General features: G+C 36.5%; 1 protein-coding gene across 2 annotated transcripts in view; it reads right to left on the bottom strand.

Moving 5' to 3' along the window:
• Nucleotides 1–2,314: 2,314 nt before the first annotated feature.
• CD2AP (CD2 associated protein) overlaps nucleotides 2,315–16,681 on the bottom strand; it is an 88,264-nt gene continuing 73,897 nt past the window's right edge. The window contains exons 13-18 of one of the 2 annotated variants that reach the window (XM_076332669.1): nucleotides 15,188–15,330; nucleotides 8,794–8,909; nucleotides 7,850–7,936; nucleotides 7,026–7,210; nucleotides 5,807–5,870; nucleotides 2,315–4,651 (exon numbers count right to left, since the gene is read on the bottom strand). In XM_076332669.1, coding sequence (XP_076188784.1) covers nucleotides 4,610–4,651; nucleotides 5,807–5,870; nucleotides 7,026–7,210; nucleotides 7,850–7,936; nucleotides 8,794–8,909; nucleotides 15,188–15,330 — 637 coding nt within the window. In that variant the 3' untranslated portion in view covers nucleotides 2,315–4,609. The remainder of the gene's footprint in view (nucleotides 4,652–5,806; nucleotides 5,871–7,025; nucleotides 7,211–7,849; nucleotides 7,937–8,793; nucleotides 8,910–15,187; nucleotides 15,331–16,681) is intronic. The other variant, XM_076332670.1, reaches the window with a different exon arrangement.

Raw genomic sequence — 16,681 nt, 5'->3', positions numbered from 1 at the left:
TCTTACGGTCTTACCCCGCGTTGCTTGGGTGCTCTGGTTCATCTAGAGTTTTCCCATGAAGAAATAACCTTGGGCCTCAGCCTGCTTCTTTCCTTGTCCGACTGGATTAACATTGAGGAACCTGCAGATGACGATAAAGGTATTGCACTGCAAAATGACAAAACAAGTTACAACACACCCACAAAACTGCCACCTTTGCCAGGAGTCCACGCAGATGAATCATGCCTGCGTGGTTTGTACCATTCCTCCTGCTGGAGGAGGTATCTTCTGCTCTTCTGCATTCAACAGATCTTCTAGACTTTAAAGACCCAAAAAAATTCACAATCAAAACCTGGTCAAGTTAATGCATTACCCTTCATAAATGAAAGATGACACTACTGACAATATCTTGGGCAGCTAAAAAGCTCAAGGAGCAAGTAATATTTTCTTACGGGCTGTACCCACGGTAAGGGGTGAGAGTTGTCCAATCTTGTGCCACGTTCAGCGTTGGCTCTCTTAATATTGGTTCAACTCCATTCCTCCTTTTCTAAGGATTTCCAAAAGCCAGTAATTTACAGCAAGTAGTTTACCACAACAGAAGAGCAATTCCTAATGCTCCTTCTACTCACAGGGCTGCTTTGGAAGAACTTTGGTCACTCATTTTTTCCACAGTCCTGCAACGCGTTTGTCATGAGTTTATAGGGCTTCCTGAAGTAATGTCATTCTGTCTGCTACCACAACTTCAGTCAGTCCTCAGCCACAAGGTAGGTCTCCAGTTTTAGCCTAAAGGTAGGTATTATTTACTGTTCTGTATTGATATAGCCAGCCTTGCATCTCACATTGCTATCAAGTAGGAATTAAGCCAGGCACAGTTAGACATAGCCAACAGAACCCACCCAGGAAGGTTAAACTACTTGCTCTTGATACAGTACCAGGTAGAGATGAATTAAAAGGTGGCATCTCAGCAATCTTTTAAGTCAGAAAAGGGCCAAAGACCAGATCGTGTCAGGGTACGGACACCTGTTTTAAAAGATTTTTTCCCCTAGGCACTTGGAGTTGTGCTTCTACACACACTCCCCCGCACGGCCGAACCTCTGCTATGATGGCTAGACCAAATACCCCTCGACTCTCAAACACCTCCTCAACCTAAGCAGAAGTCCTCTGAAGGGCACAAAGGCTGGCATACTTCAACAGACACACGCACATGCTTCTCCCAGAAGGAAGAGGTGTGATCTGCGCTTCCTGGGGCTTCGAAAGACATTCAAACCATGACTCCCAACAAACAAGGAGGGTACTCCAAACCCCGAACCAGGAGCATCAGCCTCATGCTTTGCAAGCTGGTCCAGGCTGTTTGCATGCTTCAAGCTGGGAGGCATGTGCCTAGGCACCCAAAAGGGCGTGGTTTGTCCTTTTCAGCTCTTGCAAAATCCAATTACCCAAGATATATGAGCAGCTGCTTTGACACTGCTCTGAGAAAGCAAACAGTCAGCAATCAGGAACATCTCGGAGCTTCAATAGCAGCCAAAAGTAAGGCAGCTGTGAAAATCTGTTTTTAGTATTTCCTTTGGAAAAATTTAACAGACTTCTGCTAATTTATGACTTTAAATAAATACCTTGTATTCATTAAAAATTCAACAGATGCTTTGCTACACAACTCAAAGTCAAACCTTGCAATATATTACAGGTTTTCATCAGAAACTTCATTCCCCTGAAGCAACATTAATGAAAAATATTATCTTCATGGTGATTGTTTAAATAAATTTTAAAAAATAAAATAAGTAGACCTGTAATTTTTTTTTTTTTAAAACTATACCTTGTTTGCAAACAAAAGCTTTTTAGAGAATGTTATGAAGTTTGAATAAAAACCTTGCAGTTTAAAAATGCCCTTCTGTTGTTGTTCTTCATTTGCCTTTTGCCTCATCCACACCCCTTTTAGACATGCCATACTCTCAGTCTTCAGTTCTTCACTATATATTTGAGAAGTGATTCAAACATGCATTTATCCACGTTACTGAGTGGCTCTGAAGATGCACAGTAAGGTCAGTTCAATATGGACCAACAGGGAAAAAAACCCACAAAACTAATAAAGAGATACTGAGAAGTTAAGATTCCCAGTTACACTTGCAAAGAAAACTAGTAAGCTTTCCAACTGTTTGGATCCTAAGCCATCCTGACAGTCAGGAACCACAGCATCCCAGTGAGTAAATTAAAATCTGAAAGCCTCGAGGGGGACTGTATAAATAATAATACACTTCGCTCCCACCGCCCAAACTCCTCCTGCAAATAATTTAATGGCATACGCAACATTCCTGAACAGAACCGAGCAGACATTTCAACAGGTTTTTAAACTTATTTTATTTGCTCAGTTTGGATAGCATGCATCATTTTACAGCACCGGTAAACAAGTCAGTGAAGCATCCTGCTTTTAGGAACTTGTACTGTGGAATGTCTTCAAAACCATTACCTTCCCCCCTCCACTCTAGTACGTAACACTAGCTGAAGACAAGACAGACATATATCAGGGCAACTTCCTTATGGCTAAAAATACTCATAGCAGCGACTTTTAAAGGAGGGTTTTATTAAGTCATTGCACTTGGGTCATTTATTGCTATAGCGAACAAAGGCCATTAAATAACGAACACCCTTCATTTGTGGTTTTAACTGATTGTCTTGTTCTGTTCGTCCGCCACAAGCCTACATGCAGACACAATTTCTGTAGAGCAATCCATTCCAAGATTTGTTTCGTGCTCTAATCACAGTGAAGAGCTTGTATAACAAAAATTGGCTATTCCATTAGGCTCAATTCTTGCTTTTCATCACCTGACTTAGAGGTATGAGTTCTAAGTAAGAGTTTAGTGTCTGATGAAAAGTATTACTGCTGCACATTATTCCTCAACATAAAGATCTGGCTCAAGTCTTCATTTGTGATGCATCTAGGCAATTAAAAGTTAAAAGCATTAATATTGAATCAGCTCATTAGCAACGTGACTAGCAAGTATTACCTAATACTTGCGTAGTACATTAATCAAATTTTATGAACAGTTTAAATCAGCAACTGACAAACATCCTCCAATTGACTTTTTGATGTTTGTATTTTATGATGCATCAACTGTGGAAAAAGTATACTCTCAAGAAGCAACACTTCCATGTCACTTGAGCAAGTGACACACTAAATAATTACTATATTTATGACTATTCCCATGAATAGAAACTTAATTACTTCTCTTACTGGTGAAGCTGCCAAACTATGTGGCATGTTTTTGTCGTTTAAATTCTAGTAGACCAAAAGGAGATCAGGTGATTACTAACAGAAATAATGCATTTGACTGGCTTTCTAAAGCTGTATGTTTTATTAATTCTTTAATCAAATGAACACAGCAATAAATATCATTGTCTCCCATCACTTTGCATATTATTTGTGTATTACTCTGGTGCACAGTGTTGAGCTCAGGGGTTAAAGATAATGGTCATCCACAAGATTTCAACTGTTTTCCACAAAATGTGAAAGACGCTGTCTTGGAAACCAGCACAATGCTGTCAAAGCAATTGTTCCAATCACTCATTAAAATACAAAGATGTTATTAAATTTAGAGGTACACAATATACTGATAAAGTTTATGGCATAAATATATAAATATTGAGACCTTTTGAGAGTATCAAAGTTCCAAAGGGATTTATTTGGAGACATATTATAAACAAAACCTGACTATTGTAAAAACAGATCAAGATGCATATTTAACCACTAGAAAGACTGATGACTTCAGCTTAGATGCACAGAAGCACAGACGTTGTGATTTAAGGTTTACTTTTTCATGCTGTAATATTTTAGGCACAACAGGTTGAGTTAAGACTGGATTCTAGTCTTGTTTCTGTATTTCTTGCATTTTGTGGTTTTAAAAGTTAGTTTTGTCATAACTTCATGATTCAGTCCTAAATCCCTTTTTAATCCAATAGTGCAAGCGACAAAGTGTTCTGCTAAACTACCCAGATTAGATCATTCGTTCTTACCACAATGCATAGGCGTTTCACCTGCTTCATTGAATTAACAAATTCCTATCTCATTACTCAACTTATAAACAGCATATTATTAATATTCTCACTGCAGACAGGCACAACAGCATAACCCTGGGTAAGACTGCCAAAAATTATACAAATACCAAATATTCCCTTTTGCGTGTAGGGGGAACGTAGTGATTACAATTACGATACAGTTATTCCATCCCTCCCAACAGACTATTTTACAGATTAGTTGTAAAGATAGATCACCCTATTTATAGTATAGATCTCTTTAAAAATTAAGCTACAGATATTCAATAAAAATCTATTAAGAATTCCCTCTCCTTTCTATACAGATTCAGTAGTATTTTCAAGCAAACCAAAAAATAAGGTCTGCAATTCCAGCACAGTAAGAAATAAGGCCTCTTCTATATTGGCAAGAAAATTACACCATTATTCTTTTTTGTTTTCTTATCTCTCTGAATAAAAGACTATATTCCTTTTTTTTTTTTACTATATTTTTTTCTTTAAGACTGTAGAACACCAGCATCCATTATGATGAAATAAGAGACAGTTCTCCTTGTGTTCAGCTTTGAATTCCTGGTGAGTTAAAAACATTGAGTCCATAGCTGTCTCATGTAGATGTTACTGCTTTCTTCAATTTTTCTATTTCAAGCTGGAAAATGGACATTTTGAAAAGAAAAAGAGTCAGTATCAAAGTATCAATAATTTACAATTTCAGAGCTTTCATCAAAATTATAACCTTTTATGTCAAAGACACTTAAGTAAATAAAATCCTAACACAGAAGCATTTGACAGCTCAATATTTACAGCTGATTTTATACTACTGTATTGCTAAACAAACAAGAATTTAAAATCATTAAAAATTTGCCTATAGTTCTGGTACATCTTACTGGAGAAATTCACTCTGAATAAAGTAGCCAAAGCTGGGTTGCGGAATCACCTGACACGTCCCCGCATAACGCTGCATCATCACCTCAGACTAACTTACTAAAGCAGCCTTCATGCAAAATACCGTGCCATGATTAATTTGTAGGTCTTCAAATGGATTTAGAGGATACATGGAAGTTACCTCCTCTTCATCCCCAGTGCACATTTAAGGCAACTTCATTGATTGCTTTAGAGACTCAGAGTTCTTCTCAAGTTTTGAAAGTAGCTTTGTAGTCAATAAGAAGTAGTGTTTCACAAATAAAATGCCCTTTTGTACCAGACTGAAATAATGTTCTACAATGAGCTCATCCTATTAACTACTTAATGGCATCATGTTGTAAGGCAGGTAGCCTTCTTCATCAATAAATTGAGAGGAGGGGAGTTCATTCATAAGGAAATTTTTCAGATGCGTTCTGTTCTTTCGGCAAGTTATCCACTTAATATTTAAACAGTTCACCAAAAATTTAGGAAAGTTTACTTTTGCCCTGTTTTTCTTTTGATTACATAAAGGAAACTTGTCCTTCAAGTCTTACAAAAGCAAAGTATTAATCTTCTCTCTTGGAACGTGGCCAGTTGGACATATTTCTAGCGAAGAGCAGAATCTAGCAACACTAAACTGAATTCACATCCCAACACCCATACATATTGTTAAAAATAATTTTCCAGATAAAGAAAGCTGAACTAAGATGAACTGTGAATCTTCTATATACATCCAACTGCCTTGTGAGGCATTCATTCAGCCACACAGTTACACAGCAATAAAAAAAAAAAACAAAACACAAAAGGTTGAGCAGGTTCGTTAAGACTTTCCTGTGGCACCAAATTCCAGAACACTGCCTACATACTTCTAAACTTTACCCCTCTAAATAGCTAACATTACCTCCAGATTACTTCGCAACAGCTTTTCTTCTTCCAAATCCTTCTTTAGTTTTTCCAGTTCTCTCCTAATAGTAGTTAAGATATCAGAAATACAAGTTAGAAGGGGAAAAAATTTCACATTACTGAGAACAGGAAGCACAGGCCTCATTTAAATTTTACAAGAGGAATTCACGTAACAACTGTCTGATGCTACATCTTATAAATAAAACTTAAATGTAAGTACATGCCCACTAGTGAACTGGTACTCAAATCCGGTGGACCACGAGCTTCCACCAACTCTCAACACTTCTTACCTATCACTATGCACTTATCCCTAACTTACAATCACAATTTTAAGTAGGCTACTTAAAATTTGTACTGTTATTTTACTTGGAGAGTTGAATTTAAACCAAAATAACCTGGCAACTTCTACACAGAGAATAGAAATTCTTTAGAATAGAAAGTTCCTAAAACATGTTTTATTTCCTATGTTCAGGCAAGAAAGTGCTAAGAATTATCCCCAAGTTGCTGAAGAACTAGTTCATGAATCTCCAGAACTGATAATTTACTAGATTGCTTTGGAGACCAACTGATCCTGATGCTTTATAACCTCTCAAGAGGTCACTCTAAAAGCCGGTTTGGTTAGCACTAGTCACCATTTAAATAGTACCAAAATGAACGTCTGTGCTGTAAAACTAAGAACAGAAGAGGTAAATTTCCCACAGATTGGTCTTTACTATGTTTACTCAAACACCAATTACATTTTTCTTCTACATCATTCGCCAAACACAACCCTACCCACATGCGCACAGACGATGGGGTCACAATGATCACCAATTTGAAAAGCTCAGTAATATCTTTCCCTACTACCAGTCATGTCAATACTGCAATTACTTGTGCGCAGTGATACATAAGGACAGCACATGTGCTTATATTAAATACCACAAAAATTATCTACTTTTCCTTAGAGTGGAAGTACTAACTGTTTAAGAAATATTTTCAAAAAGCTGTAATGAATGCAGGAGCACAAAGTAGGACAGAAAAAATGCGTACAAATTCCAAAAATACTCTGACATTAAATTTGTACGTATTTAGGACATCTAGTTGGATCAACTTCTAAAGAAAGAAGTTCTCAATTAATATTAATATAGAATAGCTTTTTATTTTTAAGAAGTTTGGCATTAAAGACATTTGGAAGATGTTGCTATATCCCTTTGCAGATTGAGAAGGAAAATATTTACCCATGTTCTTTCTTCAGTGTGTCTACTAAACCAATCAAATCATTAATCTGAGTCCTGAGCTCTTCCACAGAAATCTTTTCATCATCTGTTTCTCCTTTAAATTGGATGTCTCCAGGAAAAAAGCTGAGTATAACAGAACTTGGTCTCTGAGATGAAGATGGAATTGGTGGACCAAATGGAGACGGCTGAAAAAATAAATCAGTAGAAAGCTAAGAAATGAAGTCTTTATGAACTGACCACTTAGAGCATACAGGTTGTACTGGTATGGGAGCTACATGTGCACAAGTTTCCTTCATTTTCTACCCAAAAGGTAAAAAACAATGTCCAGTTCAAATGGACTACTGTAGCATATGAGATAGTTCTTTTATACAGCTCTTTATTAAGCATTTCCCTGAGGTTCCTGTAGTTACTAAAAAAAAAAGTACTCACACTAGAGTTCTCTACACTTTAAAAAAAGTGTGATTTAATGGAGCCATTGGTTCATTATAAGCAATCTTTTGTGCACCTTTCTGATCTGCTCAGTTGTTCTGTCTGTCGGGAGACTAAAGGCTGAGCAGACATGAAGCTTATTTAGGAAATACCACCATAGTTTCATGCTACCTGATACAATAGTTCTCATCAGAACTGATGTACTTCATACTAAAGCATAAATGAACTTTATACTAAAATTTCTACTATGAACTTTATACTAAATGATACTGCTCACTTGCATTTAAATACAATAATTTGCATTTAGATGGTTGCATCAATCTAAACTGGAAATATGAGCAAGATGAACAGAACACCTAGCTGCCTGGTACTTCTCTAGCTGCTTGGTATCATACCTTTTTTGTTTCAACTGACTTTGGTTTGGCACTTTCTTCTTCTTTCTGCACCTTCAAATTTTTTTCTGGACTCACATTTTGACTTGCCTGGTAAACCATTCATAAAAAATGAAAAGGTTTTCAGAATTAAAAAAAATTAAAAAGTAAATAAAAGAACTGTCAGGTTCCTAAAGATGCAATAGTAAAAATAAAAAAAATAGAATAAAATAACCAAACAAATTGCTAGACCACCATAGTTTTCTTTCCCTGCCAGTCAGAACTTTCCTTCCCCTCAATACTCATTCAGCTGAATTTAAATCAAACATAGGAATCTTGGGCAGGATTTTCGAGCGTCTCCGCAGTACTTAACAAGTCCTTGATGCTTTTGGGAGCCTGCAGGTGCTTCCATAGACACAGACATTAACAGACAGTAATTGTAGATGGTAACTGGCACAACTGAACTATACAACATCTGATGATATAATTTGATTTCAAGGGCTCTGCATCACCCGATTCTCACGGTCTGACAGTCTCACGTCTTAGCACATGAGATCACAAGTCCTGCATTACAGCAACATTAAGTTACAAATTTATTGTGGCCAAAGACAGGCCACAATATTATTGTCAGGCTTGTAAGGGACTGAAGACACTTTCAGAGTTGTGGGTATGTACAACACCTGTTTCACCATCAGGGATGCTAGAAGAGCTGAGTACTTACTGCAGTAATACCCCACAGAACAGAAAAACTCCTTCAGCTACAACGCAGTTGTGTCGTTTCTCTTACGTACACTTCCCTCCTGGGAATGGATATTCCTGTAGACAAAGTCTATAGGAACTGAACCTCTGCGGCATTTTGCATTTCGCTCTCAGGTAAATGGTTCATAAGACTGTTTCCCAGTTCAACCCTGCTTCCTGGGAAGTTAGTTCTTAGTTCACTGCTAGGAAAACACACCAAATATACTCACAGGACTAGTGCCATGGAAACGTGAAGGCAACCTCCTACCAGGCATCTTGGGTCGGTTTGCAGTAGGGTGCGATAGATTATCTGAGGTAGCTATTACATCATCAAAGCTTAACAGACCTAGAAAAAGATGAAAATACAGACCACCATCAAGACCAGAAGGTTTTGCTGCATTCTTTTTTATCACTTTTTTCCTTAGGACAAAAAAAAAAAATTATCAGAATTCTTATCGTTTCATAGATTTTCAGCATATACAACACGAGCCATACAAAACAGCTACATGACTTTGGCATATCTGGGAAACCACATTTTCCCCCTTGAAAAAAAATTAAGAGTTAATTCAACTAGCATTTAAATTCAAGTTCTCAACAGAAGTGCTGTAGTAACATGGCAGCATAAACCAGACCTAACAAGCATCTGGAGAAAGATATATTTATGACTGTTTTTTTGAGAGGTGCCATATTCAACTACTTAAAAGAGCGTATTTTCTTGTCGCTAAACTTGCATGAAAAGCATGAAAATCCAAGTTTAGTGACTAAGACAAAAAAATAAAAGCAACATGGTAAAGTACATGTCGACCAGTTGGTGAACGTAAGTTAACAAGACATTAACTGCAAACATTTCTGTGCAGGGCAGTTTTTTCCTATGCAGTGCTTTGTCTAAAGAAAATACATGACTTCACAAAGTCTGTAATAAAACATTTCAAAACTCCATTCTCATACTTTATTAAAACATACAGATCTCTCTGCTCATTAGTTTCTTTATGCTCTAGGTAAACTCTCTCTTAGATCAGTAGAAATTCTTTACATCCTATGGGAAGGGACAACCTTAGAAAAAAAACATTAATAGGAAGAACAGAACATACCTAATCTAGTAACATAAGTAGTTCACCTAGTTAACAACTCAACTTCTTAACTGTTTCTCAATAATAATAATAATACTTACCTGCCAACAGATGTGCAACGAGATAGGTTTTTATTTAAGCATCAGCGTAAGATTATGGGTATTATATACGTTTTTACAACACAAATTCTTTAGACTTATTTTAGAGACTCTAAATGTTTAACTAAAATGCCACACAGCATTTACTATGGGCACCAAAAGTAACATTCAAGGTTTAGTGGTGTTTTTTTTTTTTTTTTTGGGGGGGGGGGATGGGGTGGGTATTGGGAGGTTTTTTGGCAACCTCTGATTTTTACATGCCATTATGGATTTATCAGACAGAAGCTATGATACTTCTTTCCCTATTTTCTCATTCATTTTGAAGCTATAGCAAGAGGTCAGATAAGAAAAAAAGTCCTAAGAACACTGAGCCAGACCATTCATACCACTTCAGTGTTTGGATGACTTAAAATCATCTGATTAATCCAAGTTTTACTCATGCATTGTCAAAGCTAATTTATACCTGTAGGAACTAAGTTTTCCACTGAATGTTTTAACTGATTTTAATGTCTTCTACTCTGTGTTACTATCCTTGAAGTCCTTAAAATATTCACATCTTTCGGACATCCCTGAACGTATCTACTTCATCATCTGTTGCCTTGTTGAAATGCAATCTGTTACCAATCAGTTTTGCTGCTTTTTAATTTTATTAAAAGAGAATGTAAAGATAGTCTTTTGTAAACATGTAATCATATTTGCAATTTTAAAAAGCAGGGAAGAAAAACAAAAGAAGGAAGAAACAGAAGAGTGATGAATGGCAAGTGGCTGACGGAAAAGAGGATGAGGGAGAAATAAATAACTATGAAGGTATTTCTGTTGTACTCTGCGCCAATAAAATACTTAACATATTAGAAGTCAACAGTGACCAAGGGGTATATCTTCATGTTCTTTACTCAGTCGTCTGTAATCCCAGAGCACTAACCCATGCCAAAATGTAAATCAGGATTTACATTAGTTAGGTATTATTAAAGAGGTAACAAGAAGGCAAGGAAAAAAAAAAAAATGTCCTATCCCCCATCTCAGTATTTTTTGCCTTTAAATGACGCTCCTTTTGCCATTCTGCAGAAATGACAAACCATTTGGCAGTAAATTTAAATAAGAATTGTAAATTGAGTTGCTATTATGATTGTAATGCCAGCCCTGTCTCCATGAACAAAGTAAACATCAGGCATGTTAAGAACATTAAGAACAATGTGTACTTTTGAAAAAACCCGCAGTATTTGACAAGGCTTGAAGATGAAGACTGCTACAGTCTTGAATTGTATATGATTTAAATATAGATGGTGGGATGTTTTTTTTTTCCCCCCCTATTTGTAAGAGCTTCTAAAGGAAATTGCTCCACCTGAGACAATAGCTCAGCATAAAAATATTACCAGCACATTACAGTCAGAGGGAATTCTGACTGCACTTGCATTTTCCTTTTCACCTTTCCATTGTGTTGCTTTGGTATAAGGAAGAAATTAAACACATGCTGGTGGGGATTTGGGTTTGGGTTTTTGGTGGTGGTGTTTGTTTGTTCTGTTGCAGGTTTGGGGGTTTTTGTTTGTTTGTTTTTCTTTTTAAACAGCATTCTTAATTATCTTCGGAGAAAGCTTGGCCCCACTGAAACCAACAGAGATACCAGTGAAATCCACTGAAAGATCACAATTTACACCCATTTCAATCAATAAAGTGATTTATCAATCAACTTTCTTACAGATAGCCTGTGAGTAATCGTTAAAGGGAATCCCATCATAGTGCCAAATGAGCAATACCATACATCTGGGGATAATTTGAGTCAAAAAATGATTTTAAAGCTGAGCGAGAGCACCTTTCTTTCTAGAAAGATGAGCTAATTTAAGCAGTTACTTAGGACAGACTATTAGAAACGTCTCTTCTGCAAGCTTAACATGGATCCATACATAACAGAACTGCTAGGAGCTTTAACAGATACAATTAGGTGAGAGGTTTTGTTAAGATTTGTGAATGCTTCAGGTGTATTCATACCAGTTTGTCTTAAAAAACCTTCACAAAAAGAAGCAAAGCTGAAGGGGTGTCTAAAGAAATTATGGTTCCAACATATCATATGGCTGGGGTTTAAAAACCCATGATAGAAGTGAAACGTATCCAGTATTTTAGAAGACAAGACCTCACATTAATCTGCAGACTAAGAGAAGATGGCAGCCCTTTTTGCTATTACTCATCTTGATGAGATTGCACCCCAAAAATTTAGGGGACAGATATAAGCTTTAGAATATTTAAATTTGCAGTTGGGCAATAGTAAGGTATTTGCTACAATTAAGCATGTGCCTAATACGTGACTTTCACAAATACTATTTTACAAGACTTATAATACTAAATATGCAGCTATGAAGTCTTTGGCTAATTTGTGCTACAGAAAGATAAAGCCATTCAACCTAAATACACCAGAAGTCCTATAGATAGTGTTTATAGTGAAATGTGTTCAATATGTTTGGCTTATCAATAGCTGGACTGTAAAGTTTTTCTTTTTTTTTTTTACCTCTACAAGTTCCTAATTGAAAAGTATACTGAAAGTAACTTCTTGTTTAACAGCTAAGGAAAACAGGCATTCAAAGAAACAAAAAAGCATTTTAAATTGAAACCCAAAAAGTTTAGTATCAATAACTGCAACTGAAAATTACGCTTATGAAGTTAAGAAGAGGCTATGTGTATGGCATAAAGCATTTGGATTTCCTTATAGATTGTTATCTTACCAAAATGGAGAAGGGTAGGGTAATTTCCTGACACGTAAGAAGGGAAACATGGCAAACAGGATAGGAAACAAAATCTGGAAAGAAAAGTCAAGGAGAGGAATGTCTAGAAAAAGATTCTGAACAAAAAAATTATTTTACAAAGCAGGAAAAAGAAACATTTGTAGAAGAAACAGAATCGCTTTACATGTTCAGCATACTAGTATTACAGCTTCAGTATTTTACAGTACTTTAATTCTAACCAAACAGAGAAACATTTATGCAATTTTTCAAATAAAGCTTTAAGAGGAGGTATTTCAACATGATCAATGTTTCTGAATGTTTTTGAGTGTTTGTCCTGATCTGATGGCTGGGGGGCCCAATTTTGGTCTGGGTTGGGTTGTTTTTTTCCTATAGATACAGAATATTTACAGCTTTTCCTTAGGCTAAACTGAAAGTGGCTGAACCTACACCACACTTCATGGTCAAACTAAGTTGCAAAAAAAATAAACCCATACTTAAAGAAATTGGTTTTCTAAAATAATCATTCACTTCAGGATCTCAAGCTAAAGGAGGAAAAAAAGAAAAAAAAAAGAGACCCTGGTAACAGAGTTGCCAACTCTAGCCATACATTTTTCCCCATGTTTTAGTATCTAGTTCTTGTAAGATTAAACAACCTTAAACTTTCTATAAGGACCTAACATCTTTGGAGTTTTATATAGTATTAGCTGCTGCATGGAGTATTATGTCTTTAGCAGTAGAATGCATACAGAGACATAAGCATGAGATTCATTCTATTTTACTGGCAGGAGTTTGGACTAGACTCCTTTCACAAAAGCAGTAAAACTACAAGTGACTTATGCAGATAGTTTTAAACGAGGACAATTTCACACAACAGAGGACTTTTGAAAACTTTCCTCAAGTAGCAGCTCCTTGACACTGTCAGTGCTGCATCCCCACAGGACTGCCTGAGCCTCCTTTGCTTGCTCTGCACCGAACAAGGACCACTGAACAGACCTCACCCACTTGCCAGTTCCCTACTCCCACCCCCTGCGCACCTAGGTATTAAAATCTCAAATTTCTGTGAGCCTGTAAAATCTTGTGTCAGCAAACAGGAATTCATAGATTTTTATTTTTTTTAAATCTGTATTAAATTAGAGATACACACACATATATATATATATAGTATCTAATATCACAGCTACTATGTTGACACTCTGGTTATTAAAGATGTCAAGATAACTGCACCTGAAGAAAAAGTTCCATGTTTTCATGGGGAGCTTTTTCCTGGGGATAAATGATACTATGCTATACAGTAACACATCTAGCACAGTCCTGGAGATAAACATCTGAGTAGTAGGACAAGGCTTATATTTTTAAGGCAAGGTTGTGCATCGCTCTTTCATCTCTCAGCTTACTTTGGCCTGAAAGTGTTTCTTCCGTACCCTCACTCAAACTCATCTTTAAATAGATGCAACAGTTAAACCGCCAATTCAAAACCTTTAAAACAAGGCATATCACAGCATATGCCTAGATTTTACTGGGGAATAAAAAAAGAACTTATAAATACTTTAGGGTATTTATAAGTAACACTGATAGTATTTGTAATATTTCTAGGATATTCTAATACCTACTGAAATCCATCTTTTTGTGGTTCAGAAAAATATAACTTCTGTATTAAAAAACCCAAACATACATGAACTAACCTTCCCTCATACAAAGCATTTAACCTTAGAATCATATTTTTAAATGCCTAATGGAAAAAATCAGTACTACTCCTTTCTATTCATAAGCTGCTTCAGTTTTTTAATGCATTATTTTTATCTTGCAGGTTAATTCATTACACTTTAGGATCAACTATTCTACAACGTGAATATCATAATTGGCCTTAAAAAAAAAAATCAAGTTATACTACAATTTCAAAATGTAGTATTGCTAAAATCTCTTTGGAGATGAACAATCGCATTTGAGATATGCAAGCCAAACACTGCAGGTACAATTCACTACAGCTTTTTCTGCAGTGGGTAGTCATACAATAAAAACAATTTAGAGTTTAAAAAAAAAATGCCCAGAGCAGATGATCTCTGCTTAAGAGGCACACAGAGGACTGAAATCAGTTGTGCTGTCAAGTCAAGGACAAAATGTAACTATATAATAGCTCAGAGAGCCTGATCATCAATGTGGGTGCTTTAACCAGTATCAAGGTTTTTACTGGACAAATTTAGATTTAAGGAGATGCCAGGTTTGGCTCAAGGTGCATTAAGCAAAGCCATAAGCATGAAATTCAAATGTACAATATAGCACGCTGGCCCAAATTTAAGGTAAGAACGCTGAGGGTAATGGTATTACTAAAAATATGCAAGTTAGCTAGAGAAGCAAAAGTTATCTGAAATGCAAGAGCAGAACAAACAGAACCAGTCAGTAAGGAAACCAATTTCATAAAAACACAAGATAAAAGTGACAGCAAAAATACATGCTTTCAAAATAGAAGAACAAACCATTACCTATGTTCCTCCCTTCCTATCATCTATTACAACACAGGGCTCATTCAACTACCTCCAAACAGCCTACTGACATCCGTTCATCGCTTGCTGACTCTTACCTTCAGCTACTTACAGCAGTTCTAAAAAACCAGACTTTATACTGAACAGGCATAATTGCACTCTGTGGCATTTCGAGTAAATTACTTAAAAAGCTTGTTCTAACCTTGTAAAATACTGCAATCCAAACAGAAAGACCCAAAAGAACTTTTTATTCTTTTCTTACCTGATTCTTTAGAGCTTTTTACCGCAAGTGAATCTACCTCTACTGATTTTGGTCTAAGTGGTAATGGTTCAGAGTCTAACTTTGGTTTTGCTACTGGCTCAACTTCAGATTTTGGTCGAAGAGAAACAATTTCTCCATTAGATCTGTAGTAAGAAAAAAAATGACAAGACATACCTAGTCAAGAGGTTAAATAGTTTACAACTGAAACATACCAAGAATTAGAAATAAATGGAAAAATTTCAGCAGATTTTATCATTTTCTAAAGCCTTGCTTAAAATCAAGTCTTTTGAAGAGCAATTCTACTCCTGTAAAAGCCAATTCTTCTGTTCCAGCTCTTGCAGAGTTGTCAAACATGTACAATCCCCTTGTAAAAATAATCCAAAACTTTTACTACACAGCACATTTTGGCACTTTAATTCTAAAATATTACACTTCAGTGCAACAGAAAACAAGAAAGCTGAATGGCACCTTCAGTAATATCTCCTGAAATACTCAGAAACATACTCAGACTCCTTTACATCAAAATCTTCCTGTAAAGAAAGATGCTGCCAAGAACAAGTTATTTCTTTCTGGATATAGAATAAAATACCTTGTATATATGGCTTTTATTCTACCATGTATTCTTTGCATGTCTGGTCACATCATCCAGGGACAAAAAAAAAACCACCAAAACAAACAAACAAAAAGAACAGATGACATTTTCCTTTACAATTCTTGCCATCATTTATGCCTGTGCTGGTTTTGGCTGGGATAGAGTTAATTTTCTTCATAATAGCTAGTATGGGGCTGTGTTCTGGATTTGTGCTGAAAACAGTGTTGATAACACAGGGATGTTTTCGTTGTTGCTGAGCAGTGCTGACACAGAGTCAAGGCCTCTTCTGCTTCTCACCCCACCCCACCAGCGAGTAGGCTGGGGGTGCACAAGAAGTTGGGAGGGGGCACAGCCGGGACAGCTGACCCCAACTGACCAAAGGGATATTCCACACCAGATGACGTCATGCTCAATATAGTCAGCATAAAAATAAAGTATATAAATGGATCAGTTGTCAGCTATTTAAAATTTTCAATTACTAAAGGACCACAGTTTACTAGAGACCCCTATTTAACTGCACGTGTGTATCCCTTTATATCCATAATTATTTTCTAAGATGGGGGAGGGGAATGTGACTTGTGGTTTGAAAAAAAAAAACCTGCACTTGGGAAACTCCAAAATACCAAGTGATATAACACAATTACATACTGAAAACCTAAATAGCAGTAAAGTGGCAATGGTCTAACTCTTCAGTTGGGCATCCAATGTTCCCAGGGCTGTGCAGGGTGGGATCAGAGGCAGCCCTGCCTAGATTGTCCTCTGTTGGAGTCAACCGTCGAAAGTGTGTGCCTTACCCACGCTCCCTTTCCTCACTGCCCTCCCTCCTCACTGTTTTCTCCCTTTAGATATTCTTCCTTTTGGTTCAGCTGTACAGGACCAGCTGTAAAAAAAGACAAACCTTG

The sequence above is a fragment of the Aptenodytes patagonicus genome, chromosome 3 (genome assembly GCF_965638725.1).
Source record: "Aptenodytes patagonicus chromosome 3, bAptPat1.pri.cur, whole genome shotgun sequence".
NCBI classification, from domain to species: Eukaryota; Metazoa; Chordata; class Aves; order Sphenisciformes; family Spheniscidae; genus Aptenodytes; species Aptenodytes patagonicus.
The sequence above is the reverse complement of the archived record's forward strand: the minus strand, read 5'-3'. Positions and strand labels throughout refer to the sequence as shown.